General features: G+C 46.2%; 1 protein-coding gene across 4 annotated transcripts in view; it reads right to left on the bottom strand.

Annotated features, from left to right (window-relative positions):
- GABRG2 (gamma-aminobutyric acid type A receptor subunit gamma2) overlaps nt 1-23201 on the bottom strand; it is a 161989-nt gene that overhangs the window by 35209 nt on the left and 103579 nt on the right. For 2 of the 4 annotated variants that reach the window (XM_083482379.1, XM_083482380.1), the window contains exon 2: nt 99-247. The exons of the other annotated variants lie outside the window; for them this stretch is intronic. In XM_083482379.1, coding sequence (XP_083338505.1) covers nt 99-247 — 149 coding nt within the window. The remainder of the gene's footprint in view (nt 1-98; nt 248-23201) is intronic. 4 annotated transcript variants of the gene reach the window in all.

Genomic DNA, 23201 nt, shown 5'->3' with positions numbered 1-23201 from the left:
TTATATTTTCTTTATTGTCATTTCCACTTTGTTAAGTGATCACCATCACTTCCCCTTCCAACTCACTGCTAGTAACAAATGAAGGAAAATACCCTCACCTCCAATATCTGGCCTTAGTTTGTTATCATATCCCTCCAGCAGGCCATTTAAAATAAGGGTAACATCACTTTCATGAACTTTGGGAGTCAAAACCCAGGTTTTGTTGGTTGTATAATCTTCATAATCGTCATCACTCTTTTGGCTAGAACTGTTTGAAAAAGAAAGGGAAGAAAGCACTGAAGTCATATAACAGCTGAACACAGCAATTACATTCATAGACAGCTCCATTAGAAACCATCAAGACTAGATTTAGGCCCCTTTTAAATAATGACAGTTCTGCACAAAACACTGAAATGGCTTTACAGAAAGAAATGAAAGAGGGAACACCATTTACAGACTGATGTTTACAGCTCAATTTACTGAGAATGCCAAGATAGCTGAGTAGACATTTTCTCTCTTCTAACTTAATGCATCTTTCAAAGGTATCCATTACTTCTATTGGTTCAGATTTAAAGAAAAAAAAGTTTTTAAAGGCAGCGTATCACCTAAACATTAGTGTGCATGAACAGAAAGATGTATGGCACAGCCTTTGTCTTAGAATTATCTTACTATAAGTTATATTTACACCCAAATCATGTTCACGTTAGCTTGTTGTACTATTCTACATTAAGCCTGCTGGGACGTTCAGTATTAAATATGATTATTTGCCCAAAGTGGAACATAGGAAGCAGCCGTGCACCAAGTCAGACCATTGGCCCAGCTCAGAGGTCAGCAAACTTTTTCAGCAGGGAGCCGGTCCACTGTCCCTCAGACCTTGTGGGAGGGCTGGACTATATTTTGAAAAAATAATAATGAACAAATTCCTATGCCCCACAAATAACCCAGAGATGCATTTTAAATAAAAGCACACATTCTACTCATGTAAAAACATCAGGCAGGCCCTACAAATAACCCAGAGATGCATGTTAAATAAAAGGACACATTCTACTTATGTAAAAACACACTGGTTCCCGGACTGTCTGCGGGCCGGATTTAGAAGGTGATTGGGCCAGATCCGGCCCCCAGGCCTTAATTTGCCTATCCATGGTCCAGCTATTCCTTCACTGCTAGCAGCTCTCTGGGGCTTGATCACGAGTCTTTTCCAGCCCTGCCTAGATATACTAGGGATTGAACCCGACACCTTTTAAGTGTAACATGTATGCTTCACCACTGAGCTATGGCCCTTCCCTAGTCTCCTTTATAATGCTCATTCATCTTCACAATGGCAAATAATATTACCATTTGACAGATGGAGACCCAAAAGAGATATAGTAATTTGCCTGTGAGTGGAAGACTAATTCCTCTACATTTCTTAATATATTACTTTACCAATGTCTTCTCACTATCTCTACTTGCAGTTAGGGTTACTACTTCCAAATCACAAAAACAGAGTGCAAAAAGAGGACACATTTGTGTGAAATATATGCAGATCCCCACTTGAAAATCAGAAGGCAAGTCACCAAATATGGGCTTTATCTGGAAGCAATTGGCCTGTAGTAATGTTATCTTTAAAAAACAACAACCCTAAATCATTACAAAATGTACATTTCTGGGTGGTGTGTGAAAAACTAAAAAGGGTGTCCTTTTTCTTTTCTTTTTCAGGATTCTGTATTGATGCAGCCAGAAGCGTACAGAATGTAGGGCAAAGTGCTGCTATAAATCTGCTTTTGCTGGGGCAGCGGAAACAGCATTTGTACAGCCACCGTTTAAGAAGCGCCATAGGCTTGGCAATGGGAAACTCCATTAAGCTACGCCTGATTTGCGGTTGAAGCTCACTCTTCAGATAGTTATTACGATTTTTTATTTTATTTTTTAATGCATGGGTCTTCACTTATAGCCCTTTGGGTGTCGTATGAAGGTTTGCCTGTAATGATAGTGCTGGAAACCTGCTTCCCAGCCCTATAAAATTGGTATCTTCAGATGTTAGGCAGGAAGTCCTCTGTTTCAAGAAGTATACTGAACAGCTGCCCACTTGCCAAGCCTGGTTTGAATATAAAGAGCTCTAAGGAGGAAGAGCACAGAGCAGAGGTCTTGAAACTGCCAACCAACAGTTAGTGGGGAGACTGTGTCCAGGTGAGCAGCCTGCTGCTCAGGTACTATGGTGAAATAGATTTTATTTCTATTTACATTAAACAAGTTATGTCTACAACTGAATCTATATACATATCCAAATTTTCTTCAAAATCGTCCCTCTTTGGGGATGGTGGATTTCCACTTTTTTGGTGATAGATAAGAGGACCACCCTGCCAGAAGTGGGGCAAGGAATTAAGGCCAAATTCATAAGATAATTGAAGAATGTAGAAGCTGCTTCTTTGGAGTTTGGCTCTATCTGTGCCATTCCAATAACGCCCGTAAGCAGCAACTTACATGAATGACAAGACAAATCTGATCAGAACAAAGTAACCAGCAACATATGAAGTTTCTGTTGATTTCCAATATTTTTTATTCCGTATTTATTTGTGGGTGGGATGGAGTTAAAACCCAAATCAGTCTGGGTCAGCAAGTGAATGGAAAAGAGGCAGAGATGCTGCTGATCTCTTTCCCCAGGTGTCGTTCTCCAGCTCAAAGTCACCCTGTCCCTTGCTGTTTTTTTCTCACATCATAGAATCATGGAAGGGAACCCAAGGGTTATCTACTTCATCCCCTGCAATCTTTTGCCCAACATGGGGCTAAAGCCTATGGCCCTGAGATTAAGATTAAGACGCTTCAGGTTACAGACTCCGCTAACCCAGAAATAGTACCTCAGGTTAAGAACTTTGCTTCAGGATGAGAACAGAAAGCACGCGGCGGTGGCGGGAGGCCACATTAGCTAAAGTGGTACCTCAGGTTAAGAACGTTTCAGGCTAAGAACGGACCTCCAGAACAAATTAAGTTCTTAACCCGAGGTACCACTGTATGCTGCTTTCTCCTCAGAAGCCTGTGCCCAAAGTGGCTCACAAGGAACAAGAAGCATCACCATTCAAAACACATTAAAAACATTTATGTATAAACCATACAGTCAAAACAATCAGTCTATGCAGCATTGTACACAAATACCAAATAAGCTAAGCTAATTTAACAGCTGAAATGAAACACTGTTGTATAAAACAATATTAATAAGCAAACATAACTGAAATAACTGAAACTAAGCTGAAGAAGTGGGTAAGTGGCAGAAAGATATGGTGACCCTGTATCTTTTCTCCTACAGGTGAAAACGCAGCTTGGGGATGAGGGTGATTTTGAGCTGGAATAAGATATTAGAGAGGAACATTTTTAAGCAACATCTTCCCTTCTTCCATTCAGAAATAGGCTGTCCCAAACTGCTTTGTGGAAAGGGGAAAAAACATGCAAGCAAAACATACTGGGACTCTAAATAGCATGTAGTTGATGCCTAAAGCAAGGCCACCATCAGTCATTTTCACGAGGAGTCCAAAGGAATCTCTGCGCAGAGAGATATGAATAGACGGGGATGTCCAATGATGTCACATTACTAGCGCAGAAGCCATTCCAATAACAGAAGCCTTATGTTGAATCTTGTGCCCTGTTTAAATCTAGTGGGTCACTTACACTAGTAGAATATAGTGCACAACAGCTAGTGCAACCATCACCACTATTTCTATATTGAGTGACAGTTATACTAATATCAATGTACACTACCACTTCAAAAACTGCAAATCAAATGCCACACTAATATTGTGTTGGATATTCCCCAGAGTGCCTCTGTACGACCCTCCATTCTGCACAACAACAAATCCCGAGAATCTCTCACTAAAACTGTGTATCTTTAAAAATTGGTTAGCAAGCAACGTATGCTGAGCTCCGTCTCTGAGATATCCCTTGGTTGCCACTTTGTCATTAACTGCCATGTTTCCCCAGCACCATTGCTTAGGCCCTTTGCAGCCAAAGCATAGCTTGTAATGAGCCCTCCTTGTTTTATTGAGTCTCAAAAATGAGGATTTTTAATTGCCATTGCGTTACACAGCATTCCTCTATGTACAGAAAAACAGGGCATGGACAATTAAACTGGTGATGTAAGCAGGTTTATGAAGCTGCCTGCAATTCTAACAAACTAATTGCATTTCAGGGAGACAAATCTCACACAGTCTCTGAAGCTCGAGCCCACATATCATTTGAACGTGGTTCGGCAGAATGCTATATTTGCGCTCCAGAGAAAATGTACAGGAAATCACTTTGGTTTGTCAGCCTTCTTACATTTTCCCAGAAATTATTTATTAGCCTTCTTTCTGCAAAAACTGCCCAAGGCAATGAAGGGTCTCAAACCAAGGTTACCACAGAAATAAAACAATAATAGAAAGTATACACAGGTGTCACCAACAATGTACACTAGTGCTTGTTCTCGTCGGCCCCTGGAGTCGATTTTTTCCCTATGCAATTTGCAGTCTAATCTGGAAATAACACCCTGCTCTCATGCTTATGAATTAAAAGCCCTATTTAGGTTTTATATCTGCACCACAAGAAGGGACCATGCATACCAGCCCTGCTCCCCACATTGCATCATGGAGGGTGATGAAAATGGTGACGGGGAGAGCATTAGTTTGTCTCTGCTTCCCTTTCACAGGCTTACTTAACACTGGATATGAATGCTTGAAGGGTGCCTATGTCTCAATATAATGCTGCCTTTGCTGGCTGTGGCTGGTGAGAGGTGTCATCCAAAACATCTGGAAGATACCAGGTTGGCAAGAGCCAAAGGTGTAACTGGAAATGTGTAAACCTTGCTTGGAATGCTCTTCTGCTGTGGTCATGCTAGCTCTGTCAATTGTCCCTACAGCCTGTGTGCATACAAATGAACTGAATATTCCGGTTTGTATAACCTACAAGCACCAAAGGCAGGCATCCCCAAACTTGGCCCTCCAAGATGTTTTGGGACTACAGCTCCCATCATCCCTAGATAACAGGACCAGTGGTCAGGGGTGATGGGAGTTGTAGTCCCAAAACATCTGGAGGGCCGAGTTTGGTGATGCCTGACCAAAGGTATAGCACAATTGCTTCTCACATCCAAAGCTAGCATTATAACAGCACTTTAACAAATGGTGAAAGTATTTAAAGATCCCGTCTCCTAATGGGATATTCCCTTCTGGTATTCTAGGAAGCCCAAATTCACACACAAACTAATCCAGGTGGGAGTGGCCTGGGAAGAGTGATTGAAGAAAGCAAGCTCACTGTCATCCATGTATAGGGCAATAAATTACAGAAGGAAGAAACTATGCATTCCTTTGGGTATGTCAACCCAAAAGCTAGCAATTATATTTTATAAACCGATGTGTAAATAAGAGATGAGCAATAGTCCAGTATTTAGAGAATGTATTATACTTCCATGTGCAAGTGCAGGGCATTATCTGGGCAAAAGTCTCATTTATGCCAATAAGAGTTATGTGACTACAGCCCACACATATCCTTAAGACTCTTTAAGCTCATATTATTAGTAACAGGCTGTTCTGCCTTCAGAATGTTTTTTCCAAGTTATGAAACAAATCTAACGAAACCCACAGTCAAAATTATAGTGGGCAGACTATGGATCTTATGAGAATGCCAGACAACCTCAGATAGACAAGGAATGGAAAGCATAAGAGCTTTAAACTATGCAAGTACAATTGCCCACTGTTTCATTGATTACTATATCAGTTGGCCCATAGTCACATTTTTTCCTCCAGTTATACATGTTTAAACCCATTGATTTCAATGAAGGAAACTATGCATTGAACACTGGATGCATTAGTGAAGCCTAACATTCTTCTCTGCTTAGCAGCACAGAGATTTCTGTGCTGATCTTCCTGTCCTCACTGGACCTGAAGGAAGGGAGACTTTTCTAACCTAAAGCCCTAGGCAATTCCTACTTAGAATATTATCAGCACCAGTCATCCTCATCCTCATCACCACATCATCATCAAAAGCAACAACATCACCACTCCAATAAGCACCTCCTTTACTAAAGCTTCATGCTTTAGCAAAAGACTCAATGCAACAATGCCTAATCTTTTTTTAGAAGGACACTGGCATCCGTCTGTCTCGAGAGACAATGGAAGGCGTGTCTTTTTTAAGAAGGCATGCAGCGCCACATGAATGTTAACATATGGCTTATAGTAAATTGTATGTATCTGTTTAATCTAGAGCTGACACCATTAAAGTTGCAGCTACAACTTGTACTCTTTGCTTAAGAGAACAGAATGTGCAGGGGTGGAGCCCTTCTCCTCCTCCACTTGCAAGGTTCAGCTGACACTAAAAAGGGAATGAATGGCACGTTAAGTGGCTTTGTGCCATCTGAGTGAGAAATGTGCTTTACTAGGCAAGAGCTGACATGGGTGCTATTACATTACCATAACATAATACAGTGGAACCTCGGGTTACAAACACTTTGGGTTACAGACTCTGCTAACCCGGAAGTAGTACCTCGGGTTAAGAACTTTGCTTCAGAATGAGAACAGAAATCACGTGGCAGCAGTGCAGCGGCAGCAGGAGGCCCCATTAGCAAAAGTGGTACCTCAGGTTAAGAACGGTTTCAGGTTAAGAACAGACCTCCGGAACGAATTAAGTTCATAACCAGAGGTACAACTGTGCAGTAGTTGCTTGACTTTCAGCTAGTATTAGCAATGTATATAACTGACCAGGAAAAATGCCAATTGAGGTGGAATCCTGTCTGGACATTTGGGAAGGATAAGTCAACATCCATTTTCTTTGCAGTGATGCAGACTTAGGTTCTTAGAAATGTTTGCAATGCTCTTTATCCTGACCGATAAAGAATTATATTAATAGTTTGTTAAATCTTGATGAAAGGTACAATTCTAAAAAATAAAATAAAAAATAGAACCTGTTCACACATAAAGCTTACTGATCGGCTTGCTTTTATTTTGCTGGACTGCGTCAAACAGAATTTCAATTTGTTTACTCAAGGCACAGCAAGAGACCTAATCCAATTTTTATTTGAACTTTTCCTCTAAAGGCCCCTATCAGCTACATGTTCCCTTCACCTCTGCTGCCTCTGCATATTATTTCGCCACGCCTGTGCAATTTTGTGTCTCCTCTTCTTTGCTATGCAGAGTTTGTGTACTTCCAGCCTCTTCTAGTTCTGATCCTGCATTAAATAAGAGTTTAGCTCCACAAATGGAGGAATTGTCACACAGTTTAATCAGATATTTTCCCCTCCTTTTTGTTTCTTCTCAATATTTATTTAATTGAAGCAAATAACAGTTCCATGCTTTATTAGTTCTCAGAAAAAGGTTAGAAAAATATAGTCAATCTATTCCAATCCTTCCCAGTTCTAAATGCAGGACAGGACAGCCTCATATCTCATTAGATATGAAAGGTTGGCAGAACTATAAAATGCAGGAGAAATATCAATTTGATATAAGCTACTGAAACATCAACAGTAGCCCTGGGAGACCAAGGCCACAATCCAACAAATTAGTAGGTCTGGTTGATAACATTCTTCTCTTTTCTATGATTTTTTATACTCCTCACTGGGGTGGGGGGAGCTTTTAAAACCTTAAAAATGTTGTTATGGGTACTTTACCCCAAACTACATTCCAGTGTTAGAAGAAGGGAATTTTTTAAAAAATTATTATTTTGCTTCCCTGGGTCAGATTTTGTTGAGGGGGGGGGGTAAAGTCTAGTAACATGAGTGAGACAAAAAACAAACAAAAAATTCTGTTGGTAGAACAAAATCTATAGATTTCTTGGGGTATTTTTTTGCCCCAGTCCTTGGCACTGAAACATACAGCGCTACATGCATCCCATCATGTTACCATGCGAACAGCCTATGTACAACAGTCAGTTGATTTTCTTGAGACATATTTAGAGTTTTTGTGTACAGAAATAAACCTGTAAATTGTAAGTAACTGAAACTTGGGGGCATTTTTAACCATGGTGATGTAGCAATGGCCTAGAAGGACTATTTTACCTCTATGTAAATTCAGCAGTGAAAAGTGTACTGGGGTTGTAATTTAAGTCTTGAAGGTCTGGGTTAGTGTTCAGAATAGGAAATAGTGATCCTGCACCACAGCCACCATCTGGCGTGGGGAAGTTGGGAAAAACCAGGGGCTGCTGATTCCTTTCCATCAGTAAATGAGGGCTCATGCAAGACGCCTTTGCAAACCTTCGCTCAAGGTGAAGAAAGGGCACGTGCTTTTTAGTTCTGCTGGTACCCAGGGAATTATCTGTTGAAGCTTGGCAGATGAAGTGTCTTCTACCACAACACTTCCAGGGAAGGGAGCAAGAATGTCTCGGCAGGTCCACAGCAGATCCTGCTTTGAGTGGTGTGACAAGACTGGACCCACCATTATGCAGAGTGAGGAACCCAGCTCAGGAAGCCACTTTAGGGTGTCACCAAGAGCAAAAAACTGTTAGATGTATCATTGTTATATTTTTTACTCTCAGGGACAGGTGCTTGTGGGATTTTCTGCCTCAGGTGCCAAAATAACTTGGCCAGCTTTGACTAAGAGTGGGGAGTACCATTTGTTGTTCCACTTTGGGCAGAAAAATAGAATGGATGTGTCTGGTCCAAGGTCCAGTTTAAAGGTATAGAACCATAAGAAAAGAAAGCATGAGGAGACTTGAAGTTGCCCAACAACAGTTTGCAACACTTGGCCAACACAGGTCACCTGGTAACTATGGTGAGATGCATTTTTACTTAATTCTGCATCTATACATATAAAATAGTCATTTATTTTTTGGTGATGCACCTCCTTTCTGGTTATGTATCAGTAGTCACCCTACAGAAGAATGTATTGATGCCTCAAAGCACTGCATAAGTCACTGGTGAGGAAAAAGTAAGGAAAAAATGTATGCATTCTGAAAGGTAACAGCAATTAACCTGTTGCTCTATTGATTGTTAGAGGACAACTACAGAAGCTATCAGAGCAAATTTGTACGCCATACTTAGCGGGGAGTAAGTATTACATACCGGTACATACTGCAAGTACTGGACTGTGATTTATGTTTAGTACAATATGGTGGGGAAACATATACTCAGTTTACAAACTCCAGTATAAGCTAGAGGGAGTTTCGTTACGTAGCAAAATAAAATTGCAAGAAGATGCTTGAACCAACAGTGAAAACAACCACCACCACACACTAGTTAATCTAGATACTGTATTTTTGCAACATACATTCAGGCAAGAGAGATGCAATGGTAGCATGCAATCTAAAATTCAGGCTATGAACATTGGATTTAAAATAAAAAGCAGTGTATAAATCTCCATCACATGCAGGATACTAAAAGGTGACCTTAGAGCCAGTCTAAGATAACAACAACAACAAATTTTATTATGGTCGCAGACCAGCATAAATACAAACATGTGAATAAAAGAGGAGAAGGATAAAAGCAAATAGTTAAAAGTGGTTATAGCTCACATAAACTTAATGCAGACAGAGACAAAGGACAAGTGGTTAAAAGAGACTACAGTCGTACCTTGGTTCTCAAATGCCTTGTGACTCGAATGTTTTGGTTCCTGAACGCCGCGTACCCAGAAGTAAGTGCTCTGGTTTGTGAACTTTTTTTGGAAGCCAAACTTCTGATGTGGCTTCTGATTGAGTGCAGGAAGCTCCTGCAGCCAACCGGAAGCCATGCCTTGGTTTTTGGAAATCGGACGCACTTCCAGAACGGATTTTGTTCAAGAACCAAGGTAAGACTGTATAAGGGAGGGAGGGTGAAACAGCACAGGTCATTACAGTGGTACCCCGCAAGACGAACGCTTCGGAAGATGAAAAACTTGCTAGACGAAGGAGTTTTTTGTTTTCTTAGCTGCTTCGCAAGACGCATTTCCCTATGGGCTTGCTTCGCAAAACGAAGCTTGCCCCGCAAGCTCCGGGGATAGCGGGGAAACGCAGCACATCTTCCCCGCTGTCCCCGGACCTCTTTTGAAGCAAGGGGCGGCGGGGAGAAGATTGCTTCTCCCCGTTGCCAGCCCCGCTCTCTCCCCGGACCCCTTTTGAACCAAGGGGCGGCAACGGGGAGAAGCGATCTTCTCCCCTCCGCCCCTTGCTTCAAAAGAGGGGACAGAGGGGAAGGCGCATGTGCCTTCCCCTCTCTCCCCGGACCCCTTTTGAACCAAGGGGCGGCAACGGGGAGAAACGATTCTCCCTGCTGCCCCTTCCCTTACTTTAAAACAGGTCCAGGGACAGAGGGGAAGGCGCGCGCGCCTTCCCCTCTGTCCCCGGAGATTGCGGGGCAGGCAACGGGGAGAAGCAATCTTCTCCCCGCCGCCCCTTGCTTTAAACAGGTCTGGGGACAGAGGGGAAGGCGCGCGGCGCTTCCCCTCTGTCCCTGGACGGTCTCCATAGGAACGCATTGATTGATTTTCAATGCAGTCCTATGGGAAACCATGCTTCGCAAGACGAAAAACTCGCAAGAAGAAAAAACTTGCGGAACGAATTAATTTCGTCTTGCAAGGCACCACTGTATAGGCCTTCAGTTTAGGCCTGGTTTGTGACACAAACCATCCTTCTACGTGTAAGATTAATTTGCTAGCATTTCTGTAGCTCTTTTAGTGTGCTAAGTACCTTACAATCCTTGTCTCATGTGACCTCATTGCTGCACCAGGCTCCTCCCTCAACTGGAATCTGTCAGCAAACATTCCATCAGCCTACTGCAGAGAACTGAATTCCAAGTCCTCTCCATCAAGGCCAGCAACTTTTGGCTGCTCCTCCCCTTGAATTGTTTCCATTCCAGCTGCTCATTACAAGCACACTTTAACAAAGAAACAGCGCTTGAGCTTTTGTTTTAACTCCTCCATTCCAATTTCATTTCCCTTCATGCCATGTGTTTTAGCTCATAAGCCCGAGGGCAGGACTTGTCTTATTCCAGGGCATAGCATGTGGAGGAACTGCCGGGGTGATGGCTCCAGGCACATTTTTCTGGGGGGCTCTGCTCACACCACCCTGCCAGCCCTGTGAGGCTGGGATCTGATCTGAAGGATTTGTTGGGCTGGAACTATTCCTAACATTGCAAAGCAGCTCGGGGCTGGCAGAACGGCTAGAGAAGGATGCAACAGCCATGTGCCCTTCGATCCCAGCTGAGGAAAAAGAAAAATATGCCTTCTAAGAGGAAAGAGCAATTGTTAGGGTACAACCAGTGCTGCAAGTAGAACCAGCACCCTCAGCATCCATGCATTGGGAGATTTGGAGTGGGTCAGAAGAAGAGTTTGGATTTGATATCCCGCGTTATCCCCTAAGGAGTCTCAAAGTGGCTCACAATCCCCTTTCCCTTCCTCCCCCACAATAGACACCCTGTGAGGTGAGTGAGGCTGAGAGATTTCAGAGAAGTGTGACTAGCCCAAGGTCACCCAGTAGCTGCATGTGGAGGAGCGGAGACGCAAACCCGCTTCACCAGATTACGAGTCTACCGCTCCTAATCACTACACCACACTGGCTCTCAGTGTGTACTGATGTAAGCATGTACAGTTCTTCCATGCTAAAGGGGCAAATTAGAACATTCTATGAGGAGTCTTACACACGAATGCTGCTATGCACATAAAAGCCTTCTAGACACATGGATAGTGAGGGCATGGCTGCCAAGCATTTGGCAGTGAGGGCAGGGTTAGCCCCAGGCATAGGCAAACTTGGCCCTCCAGCTATTTTGGGACTACAACACCCATCATCTCTGACCACTGGTCCTGTTAGCTAGGGATGATGAGAGTTGTAGTCCCAAAACATCTGGAGGCCCAAGTTTGCCTATGCACCTATGTAATCTACACACACACAACACAACACAGATACATATTCTTTTACAATGTGGATTAAGTCATCTGAACCCCCTTATTGCCACCAGGCAAATTATATAATGACTTTCTCTTCAAGCAGCAGAAATGTGTTTCCTACTTTACATCTGAATTATGCACACTCCCATTCCAGGAGCTACTACTAATGCTCCCAGCTTTTGTCCACGCTCCGTTTCTGTATTAGAAAATGTGCGGAGGTGACTGCATGCAAAATTATTTAATGACTTTCAAGAAAAGAAATGGAGAATTGTGTTTATCATATTTTCATTAACTGTGCAGCCACTCTGATGTCTTTTACATTTTGAAGTGGGAACTTGCATCTAGTACTAAAAGAGAGAGAGAAAACTGTTAATTCCAAATGTCTAAGAAAATGAATGAGTTTCAATAATATTAATATCAACTGAAAAGAAACCAATGACAAAAATAATAATCAATACTGGCCATGCATTCATGAGGATGATTTTTTTAAAAAAAATAATTTTTATTACAGTTTTTCTTTGGTTACAAAAGTATATGCTTTGTCTCTTTTTTCAGGTCATAGAGTCTTTTCTACAGATCAGTTACATTCAATGTGAGACATTAATATTGTATACAGTATATGGTTGGGAGAGAAGAGAGGGGGGTCATAAAACTTACATTCTTTTACTTACAGATAGGTAGCCGTGTTGGTCTGCCATAGTCAAAATAAAAAAATTCCTTCCAGTAGCACCTTAAAGACCAACTAAGTTAGTTCTTGGTATGAGCTTTTGTGTGCATGCACACTTGTGTATCTGAAGTGTGCATGCACACGAAAGCTCATACCAAGAACTAACTTAGTTGGTCTTTAAGGTGCTACTGGAAGGAATTTTTTTATTCTTTTACTTAGCATATGTGGGGAGGTTTGGAGTCATCATCACTTGAGTAGGTTCTCTTTTTATTCATTTATTATATGATTTATTATATGATTTTTAAATATACGTGTGTGTGTGTGTGTGTGTGTGTGTGTGTGTGTAATTTTTCCTTTCTTTAAAAAGAAACCTTTGCTCCACCGAACAATTTCTTCTTTAAAAAAGCAGTATTATGTTTTTGAATGTTATGAATTTTTTTGCAACATTTCTTATAATCTGCTTCCCAAGGGTAATCAGTCTGAATAAACAGGATTCAATTCAGAGAAACCCTAAAAGCATTTGTTTCTCTCTACTTCTCCCAAAATCTCCTCATCCTGCACCTGGAGGGTACTTTTGATAGTTCCTTCTGGGAAACTCGCTGATTGTTGGGAGAACAAGGTGCTTTTGAAAGGGGAGCTGTCAGAGGCTGCCTCAGGTCTCAGCTCACAAAAGACCAACGCCAAGCTCTTCTTATATACAGGAATGTTTATTGCAGTTCATTATAGATTCCACAACCGAGGCGTGCAGCCCCGTGTCTTTAACGTCAGACGTTTGAAGTCCCCTCTGACTCGCTCCCCCCCCTGCACCAACTTAAGAGGCTTGTGCTAGACCACCTCTTCCTGTCTTTCCTTTTCCGCAGGGTCTTTCTGCCCCCCTGGGTTCCTTCCCTCCTGCTCTCTCCTGAAGCGGATTCCTGAGATGCCTGTTCCCCCCTCCTTCGTGCTTTGGGGCTGGGCTCCTCCTCCGGGCTTTCTTCATTTCCGCGCGCCTCCACATTTGAACTTGGCGCGCGCTCGCTACCCCTGACCTTCCTTTTGACACTGACACTACTCCCTGTACTACTCTCCCCCTCTTCCGGCAGGACGTTCTCCCCAGATCTCCTTCCCCTGTCTCTTTCCTGCTCCGCTCCGTGTGTCACACTGGGAACCCCCCTCTCTTCCCTTCGTTCCTGCTGGGAAGCCGGCCCCGATCTCCCACTCCCGCTCGGGGTTTCCCTGCTGCTTCCCTGCTCCTGGCAGGTCCCCCCTGTGACCCCCCTTGTCCTGACTAGGGGCGCCCCCTCCTGAGAATCCTCCGATTCACTTGAGAGACTCATGGAAGATCTCAAGTCATTGTCATCCTCTTCCTCACTGTCCTGGGATTCTTCCTCGTCGCTCTCCGTCTCCTCCCTCACCTGTGTCTCTGTCTCTGAACCCCTGACATCCATCCCCCCCTCGAAGCCCCCCCTTCCCCCCTCCCGCTGCTCGGGCGCAGGTTCCGGGGGCTCCGTCGTTGCGGAGGTCGCTGCCGGACACAGGTCGTCGACGTCGATCTCCTCTGCTTCCAGTTCATTGTTTGTGTACTCGAACCCATTGTCCTCTCCCAACATGTTCACGTCCTCCCCTCCCCCTGTTGCCTGGGTGGGGTCTGCTTGCCAAGGACCCACCCGCCACCTCATGCGCCAGTCCTCTTCTGGTTGATCGTCCCACCAGTAAGAAGGGTCGGTGTCCACCCCCGAACACGATCCCCTTGGAGGGCTCGACTCTGGCGTCGTCTCCTCTGCGGAGGAGAACCCTCGGAAGGTGCTGGCGGAAAGTGTGGGCGTAAAAAGCCAATCGTCGAAAAACTGTGCTGGCATGGGCCTGTGTGGGAAAAGGGCATGGAACTCGTCCTTGAGGAGGGGTTCGTCCAAAGCGTAGTCTGGCACCCAACTGTTGGTGCTGGCCGGGGCGCCCTCCCTGGCGAGAAAATATTCTACTCCCTCTTCCCCCCATCTCGAGTCCAGAATCTCTGTGACCTCGTTGACTGGTTCGTCCTTAGGTGACCTCCCCCTCTTGGGCGACTCCCTGCTTGGTTCTGGTGCCGTCCCTGACTCCTGAAATCTGTGTGGGGCCTTGTAGGGGGTGAGCATCGACCTATGAAAGACCGGGTGCATTCTGGAACCCTCGGGGAGGGTCAATCGAAACGCTACGGGATTGATCCTGGCCTCAACTTGGTACGGCCCTAGTTGCCTGTGTCCTAGCTTCTTTTTAGCTAACGACTTGGCCGGCACCGCTTGGGCCGCTAACCATACCCAGTCTCCCACCTGGATGTCTTCCCCCTCCCTCCTGTGTTTGTCCGCCTGCACCTTATAGGCTTGTTTAGCTAGCTCTAAATGTCTCCGTAGCTCGTCGTGCACCTCTTGCAATTCTGCTGCGAAATGGTCGGCTTCCTGTGGCTCCCCCTCCCCCGTCGTTACGAGCCCCGGGAAGGTTCTGGGATGCCTTCCATTGTTAGCAAAGAACGGCGTCACCCCCGTAGACGCGTGCTTCGTGTTGTTGTAGGCAAACTCAGCCATCGGCAGGTAATCCACCCAAGCCGCGGGTCGCTGATTGGCGTAACATCTCAGGTACTGCTGCATGATCGCGTTGACCCTCTCTGCTTGGCCGTTGGTCTGCGGATGTCTCGCCGACGACAGGTTGATTTTGACGTGCAGGATCCCTAGGAGCTTCCGCCAGAAACTGGACACAAACTGGCGCCCCCTGTCAGACAGAATGGACCGTGGCAAGCCATGCACCTTGAACACGTGGTCGATGAACAGTTTGGCTGTCTGCTCCGCTGTCGCCACCTTCGCACAAGGAATGAAATGCGCCATCTTGGTGAACAGGTCTACAACCACAAGCACCGCCGTCTTGCCTCGCGAACTGGGCAGATCAGTGACAAAGTCCAGCGCCACCCTCTCCCACGGTTGCAGTGGCGTTTCCAGTGGTTCCAGCAGTCCCGCTGGCTTCTGGTGCACTGGCTTGGACCTTTGGCACGTGTCACACCTGGCGACGTACTCCGCGACCTCCCCTCGCATCTGGGGCCACCAAAAGTCTCTGGCCACTAATTCTGTCGTCTTTTCCTTGCCGAAGTGGCCAGCGCTGGGTGCGTCGTGCAACTGCTGCAGAACTTTCGCGCGGAGATCGTCTCCCGGAATGTAGAGAGCACCTTTACGGGTCAGCAGGCCGTCGCGTATCTGGAACTCGTCGTCCTTCGCTGTGCCCCTCCGCACCTCTTCCATCTTGGACTGTGCGAATGGATCCGCCTGCAACGCGTGACGCACCGCCTCCAGGTCCACGGCGGCTGAAGCGCACGCCCACGCCTGCGGTGCAAAAATGTGCTTGGCTGCCACCGGTGCCGCTGCCTCGAGATACTGCGGTTTCCTGGAGAGCGCATCTGCTATGACATTGTTGTCGCCTGGGATGTACTCTATCCTGAAATCGAAATCCGCAAAGAACTCTGCCCAGCGTATGTGCCTCTGGCTCTGTAGCTTCGCCGTGCGCCAGTACTCTAGGTTCTTGTGGTCCGTGCGGACCTGCACGGTGTGCTTGGCTCCGATGAGAAAGTGCCTCCACGCCTTGAAAGCTGCGTGGATGGCCAGCAACTCCCTGTCCCAAATGGTGTAGTTCTGCTCCGACTTGCTGAGCTTCCGGGAGTAGAAAGCACAGGGCCTCCAGTTTCCCTGCGGGTCTTCCTGTAAGAGGACGGCCCCCACCGCTCTGTCAGATGCGTCAGTCTCCACCCTCATGGGCCTGCCAGGATTCACGTGTAGCAGCTGTTCTTCGGACGCGAAGAGACTCTTAAGTCTCCTGAAGGACTGCTCCGCTTGGTCCGTCCAGGTGAACTTCTTCTTCTTGGAGCTGAGAGTGTCCGTGATAGCTGCCGTCTCCTTGGCGAAACCCTTGATGAACTTGCGGTAAAAGTTGGCGAAGCCGACGAACCTCTGGACCTCTTTCCGATTTCGCGGGCTCTTCCAGTCCAACACCGCGCGGACCTTGGCACTGTCCATGGCTAGTCCCCTGTCGGACAGCCTATAGCCCAGAAAATCCACCTCCGTCACGTCGAATTGGCACTTCTCCAACTTGGCGTAGAGCCTGTGCTCCCGTAGCCTCTGCAGGACCTCCTTCACGTCGCTCTCGTGAGCCTCCGGCGATTCTGAGAAGATCAGAATGTCGTCGAGGAAACATACGCACTTCTTGTAGAGGAGTCCCGCCAGCACATGATGCATAAAAGCTTGGAAAAAGTGGGAGCCATTTTGGAGACCAAACGGCATAACTCTGTATTCGTAGGTGCCCAACGGCGTGAACATGGCCGTCTTCCACTCATCACCCTCTCGCACACGTATGAGATTGTAAGCTCCACGGAGATCCAACTTGGTGAAGATCTTCCCTTTCCGCACCGTCGCGAGCAGGTCGTCGATCTTGGGCATGGGAAAGGCCGCGGGCTTTGTTTTTGAGTTTATGAATCTGAAGTCTACGATGAGCCTTTTTTGGGGCGTGTCCTTCTTCTTCACAAAAAACACAGGACTGCCCCCTACAGCCTTCGATTCTCGGATGAATCCCCGCTGCAGATTGTGGTCTATGAATTCCCGGAGCTCCTGCAGCTCCTCCTCGGACATGGAATACAGCTTCACAGGCGGCAGCGTTGTCCCTGGCAAGAGGTCAATAGCGCAATCGTAGGGCCGGTGAGGTGGCAATTGGTCAGCCTCCTTTTCGCAGAAAACCTCCAAAAACCCCTTGTACTTGAGGGGTACTGCTTGCGCCATGCTGAGACGTAGCTGCTGCCCCTCCTCTTGGCCCTCCTCCTCCTGACCGGTCTGGATGCAATGCTGCGCGCAATAGGACGAGCCGAAGGTGAGCTGCCGCTGGTACCACGCCATGGTCGGGCTGTGCCTATCCAGCCAACTCATGCCTAACACTATAGGCGTGTCTGACAGGCGGGTGACGTTGAAACTGATGACTTCTCGGTGATTGCCAATCTGCATCACCATGGGCGGCGTCTGTTGTACCACTTGCCCCCCCAGCAGTTTCCTGCCATCCACTGTGACGACATTCAATGGCAGCGTGGCTGGCAGAAGCTCTATGCGATGCTGCTTGACGAACTGCACCCCCACGAAGTCTGCGTTGCTCCCACTGTCAATTGTGATGGGGACCTCCAGGGTGCGTCCATTAGGTAGCTGGAGGGTTGCAGTGAGCTGCACTACAGGTTTGGGTGGCAGGGGGTCTGTAGGCTGCAAAAGCGCTGGGGACTGCTCTACTGACTTGCCTGGCTGTGCCCCAACATTGCTGATTCCAGCCAGGCATTGTCGTTTCCCTGAAACAGCTCTTCATGCTGTGCTGCTGCATTTACTGTTGCCAAGGCTGCAGTGTGCTGCCGGAGCCTCTGGGGACACTCTTTCGCCATGTGCGTTGCACAGTCACAGATGTAACACTTCCTGTTCCCTCTAGGAGGCTTCTTCTTGACTGTTCCGGATGCTGGGGCTCCGGCCACTGACTGAGCCTTAGCACTCCCCAGTTCCATAGGCTCCTCCCCTGGCTGCAGCTGAGGGGAGAGACGCGGACGTCCTGGATCTCTGGGAAAGAAAGGAGGCACTCTGGGCGGTGCGTGAAGCTGGCTACCCCCCTCATTGCGCCAAGGGCGTTCTTCCTGGCGCACTCCAATGGCAAGCGCTCGCTGCACCACATCTGCCAGGGTTTTAGGTCTGTCCCCCCTAGCCAGCTCGTCCTTCACAGGGCCAGATAGACCCTCCCAAAATAAGTCTCTGACAGCCAAAGAATCCTTCTCCCAGCGCAGCACATTCAGCAAGGCGAAGAAGCGAGCATGATACTGACGTACGGAAGCCTTGCCTTGCCTTAAACCATGGATCTGATGGCGTGCCACATCCACATCCACACTAGACTGGAAGCAAGCGTCCATGCATTTGATAAATTCATCAGAGTCCCTTCGAGCAGGACAATCCTCACGCCACAGATTGCGCAACCAAGCCCTCGCTTCCCCATGCAAGTGGGACACAATGAACCCCACTTTCTCTTCCTCATCTTTAAAGTCGTCGCGAAGCAAGTGCAACGCATATTCTACGTCTGCTTTAAAACTGGGGTATTGCTGCAGGTTCCCATCGAAGTGGGCTACCAAGTTGCCCCCTCTTCTGCCCAGTGCTACTCCAGCCGCTTTGGTCCCCGGGAACCCCACCTGGCATGCATGATCCCACCTGGCTTGCAGATCTTGGCACCGCTTTTCTGCCTCCTCCCCCTTCTTCTGGGAGACCACTACCTCAGTGGTAAGCCGGGAGACTGCGTTGCGTAGCTCAGCTATCTGCTGCTCCATACTCAGGGCTGCCCAACTTCGTGAGCTTTGCAAAAAAAATTTTTGCGTAGTTTTGGAGGGGACTTACTGTCAGAGGCTGCCTCAGGTCTCAGCTCACAAAAGACCAACGCCAAGCTCTTCTTATATACAGGAATGTTTATTGCAGTTCATTATAGATTCCACAACCGAGGCGTGCAGCCCCGTGTCTTTAACGTCAGACGTTTGAAGTCCCCTCTGACTCGCTCCCCCCCCTGCACCAACTTAAGAGGCTTGTGCTAGACCACCTCTTCCTGTCTTTCCTTTTCCGCAGGGTCTTTCTGCCCCCCTGGGTTCCTTCCCTCCTGCTCTCTCCTGAAGCGGATTCCTGAGATGCCTGTTCCCCCCTCCTTCGTGCTTTGGGGCTGGGCTCCTCCTCCGGGCTTTCTTCATTTCCGCGCGCCTCCACATTTGAACTTGGCGCGCGCTCGCTACCCCTGACCTTCCTTTTGACACTGACACTACTCCCTGTACTACTCTCCCCCTCTTCCGGCAGGACGTTCTCCCCAGATCTCCTTCCCCTGTCTCTTTCCTGCTCCGCTCCGTGTGTCACACTGGGAACCCCCCTCTCTTCCCTTCGTTCCTGCTGGGAAGCCGGCCCCGATCTCCCACTCCCGCTCGGGGTTTCCCTGCTGCTTCCCTGCTCCTGGCAGGTCCCCCCTGTGACCCCCCTTGTCCTGACTAGGGGCGCCCCCTCCTGAGAATCCTCCGATTCACTTGAGAGACTCATGGAAGATCTCAAGTCATTGTCATCCTCTTCCTCACTGTCCTGGGATTCTTCCTCGTCGCTCTCCGTCTCCTCCCTCACCTGTGTCTCTGTCTCTGAACCCCTGACAGGAGCATTTAGAAGCTTCGCTGTACATTTGAAGTTTGTCTCCATCTGGATCGATACATCAGAGAAAGAAAAAACTTCATTTGAAAATATGCTTACTTTATAGAACTAACTCTTCACTTCTCCCTCTCAGCAATGGCTGAAAACCAAAGTTTCCCCCCCAGATGAATGTGCATATGGTGTGGGCGATTTGGTGCTGGTGGGTGTGTGTGTATGCGAGAGAACTATCTATAGCAAAGATGAAAGAAGGAATGAGTAAATATGATCAAACATTGTGATATTGTATGATGTTGAGGGCAAAGAGTGAAAACTAAATGCAGAAAGAAGGTGAAATATCAAAAGAATGAAGTGAAAATGGGGGAAAGGGGCTAAGAAAAGGGGAACAATAATAGTGCGGTGTCCCCTGTTTTTTTACCATGATCCTACAGGAAATTGCTATTTTCTGGAAGCAAGCAAATGCAAATTTTTATCATCCATGGTTTATTAGCATTTTCACAGTATTGCAATAGAACAGTACAATCCCTTATTCCCCCTCCCTCCCACCTCATGCTCTCTCCCTCTAGCTACAGCATTGTCATCTCTGTTGTTCAGGTTTTTTTAGCACGGTACACAATGTTCAGGTTTGCATGCCCAATAAGGTTGAGGATAAATGAGTGCCACTGTTCTGCACTAGTCTTAGATCAGGCATGGGCAAACCCAACCCTCCAGATGTTTTGGGACTACAATTCCCATCATCCCTGACCACTGGCCCTGTTAGCTAGGGATGATGGAAGTTGTAGTCCCAAAACATCTGGAGTTTGCCTACACCTGTCTTAGATTAACATCCATTAAGTTGGGGAAGTTTCCATCCCTGCATTGTGCCTCTCACTGCTTCCAGTTGTGGGTACTACTTGGTGAAGGATTCCAAAAATGCCCTCCAACTCTTTTGGAAGATTGACTTTTCATGTACTTTGTAGAGTAGAATGTTCTCAGTGGCTGCTAGTTGCAAGAAGTCTTGCATCCAGTGTTCTGTACATGACGTGGTTTAGGCTTTCCAGGGTTGAAGGGTTATTCATTTTGCTGCTAGTGTGGTTAAGTGGAACCATCCTTCCTGTCCTTTTGATAACCTCCACTTGGCAGGCATGTAGCCAATTATTGTTTTGACCCATCCACCCATAGCTTAGCCACCAATTCCTGAAAAAAGACTGGTTGCTTCCATACTAGCAACTGAGCCTGCAATTGCCATCCATTCTTCACTCACTTTTTTGTTATGAATCAGATGGTGTCATTGTCAACTAGTTGCAGTTCAGTTTTTTCTGTTGCCCTGTGTCTCATAGCCCTGATTTTGGAAGGGTGTGTGAATGTTTAAGATGCAAAGAAAACTGGAAACATTGAATGGAGGCTTTTCAGGTCTACAATGACTTTAAATCGAAGCTTCCTCCTTTGGAAGGAATATCTTCCTCTGCTCCTAACTGCTTCTTGTTCTGTGTAGGCCAGCATTACTGATTACACGGGTGGCTCTGTGGTCTAAACCACTGAGCCTCTTGGGTTTGCCGATCAGAAGGTTGGCAGTTCGAATCCCTTGATGGGGTGAACTCCCACTGCTCATTCCCAGCTTCTGCCAACCTAGCAGTTCGAAAGCACGCCAGTGCAGGTAGATAAATAGGTACCACTGTGGCAGAAAGGTGATGAGTGCCGCACCCCATAGTCACCTTTGACTAGATTTAACCATCCAGGGGTCCTTTACCTTTACCTTTTACTAATGAATTACTGATAATTAGGGGGCAATTAAGGAGCAAGTTCCTGTTCTTCATCAGGATGGGAGCTTTCAATTACAGGTACTGGTTTCCTTTCATTAATAGTGAATAGCTCTAAAATACTTTACTAGTTTAGCCTATTTTCTCTTCACTACAGCCTCCTTATCCTATATACTTTTGGTTGAGAATTCAAAAGTCTTTTTGCAGGATAGATTGAATAAAAATTCTATACCAATAAAATATATATCAGTAGCATGAAGCTACAAATTTAGATATATAATAAGAATCTGCTGTTCTGATTGGCCATTAGGTTAAGACATTAAATTACCCTTGGGGTGTACTGTATTGTAAGTGTCAGAAATTCTTGTGTTAGAAGTTTTATTGATATTTATCCATAAATGGCAAGGAACAAGGTTGAAGATGGTCAATATGCTTGATTGTTCTTGGAATGTAAATATCAGAATGTTCTAATATTTCCTTTTGGCCTTCTGCAATCTAAGAATTACAAGTGAATTGCAAGCTGGCATGCACTATAACAAATACCAGTTATTAATAGGTCTTAATAACTCTTCATAGATAATTTCAGATATTCAGGTGTTTATTAATAAGGGATTAGGATTAATGATAGTTAGATGTTGCTAGATCCCCCCCCCCAAGATGAAAAATATCCATCAAAGGGATGCTTCAAACATGCACAGTACAAGGGACTGCAAATGCCATTGAATCTTTAAAGTTAGTCACTCCTCTCTCCAGCTGCCATTGTCCTCACCCTTGTCCAGTCTCTCTGCTCTCACTCTCTTGGTGCCATTGTCTCATCTGCATCAGCATCACAGTCAGCAAGAGCCCTGCCCATGGTGACATCCATTTTGATGGTGTCACTGAGGAAATGCCCAGCTTTGCCAATGCAGCTAATGTTAAAGAGGGCTGTGGAGACAGTGGAATGTAATAGAAACATTTCAATGAATGATACATATATATCATGGCTATCTGAGTACTTTAAAACTGACAAGAGATGAAAGGAATGCAGGGGGGGTGGGAACAGACATACATTCTTTTGCCTGGGTATCTCTCCATTTTATTTTCAGACACTGTCAAACAAGACCATTCTGAACAAGGATGAATGTGTCATTCTCATTAATTCACCTACCAGACACTTTTATATTTAGCAAGACTTGTCAAGTTCACATTATGCTAAAAGACTGGGCAACTGGAACAGCAATTTAGTTGTTAATCCTCAATCTGCCAGAGAGTACAGACTTTTGCTTATATCTGAAGATACTCTGATGCAGCTTAGTAAAAGCCTCATATGACCAGAATACACTATTTATATTGTAAAAACTATGGCCTGCATACATGTGCCTATACACTACAAAAACAAAGTCTCATCTGCTGCCTGCCTCTTAAAATGCTCCCTGAAAATAGTAGCTAGTGGGCCCTGTTTCGTTCTCTTACACCCTCTTTCTCTCAATGAATTGTTTGGGGGGGGTGGGAGAGAGCAAAAATAAGGAAGACCAAGATATACACAGCAGAGGCTTTGGTGCAGGCAAAAGGCCCCAGATTCAATCCCTACCATCTCTGGGTAGGGCTGGGAAAGTCTCCTGTCTGAAACCTTAGAGAGCCACTGCCAGTCAGTTCGCTGTATCCAGTGTTGTGTGAGTGGCTTTTACACTGGGACAATGGAACTTCCCTTCTCTTCTTCCCCCTATCCCCAAATCTGCTCTGTAGGACCCCCAACCCTCTGGAGCAGATTTTGATGATGTCTGAGGGAGTATAAGGGAGAGAAAGGGGAAGTTCTGCTGCAGGAGTGGAACAGCAGTGTTGCATACAACCCCCCTCTCTGTGTAGATATAGATATAGA

The sequence above is a fragment of the Podarcis liolepis genome (assembly GCF_965112155.1).
Source record: "Podarcis liolepis genome assembly, chromosome: 2".
In the NCBI taxonomy this organism is placed as follows: domain Eukaryota; kingdom Metazoa; phylum Chordata; class Lepidosauria; order Squamata; family Lacertidae; genus Podarcis; species Podarcis liolepis.
This window is presented reverse-complemented; position numbering and strand designations above follow the sequence as displayed.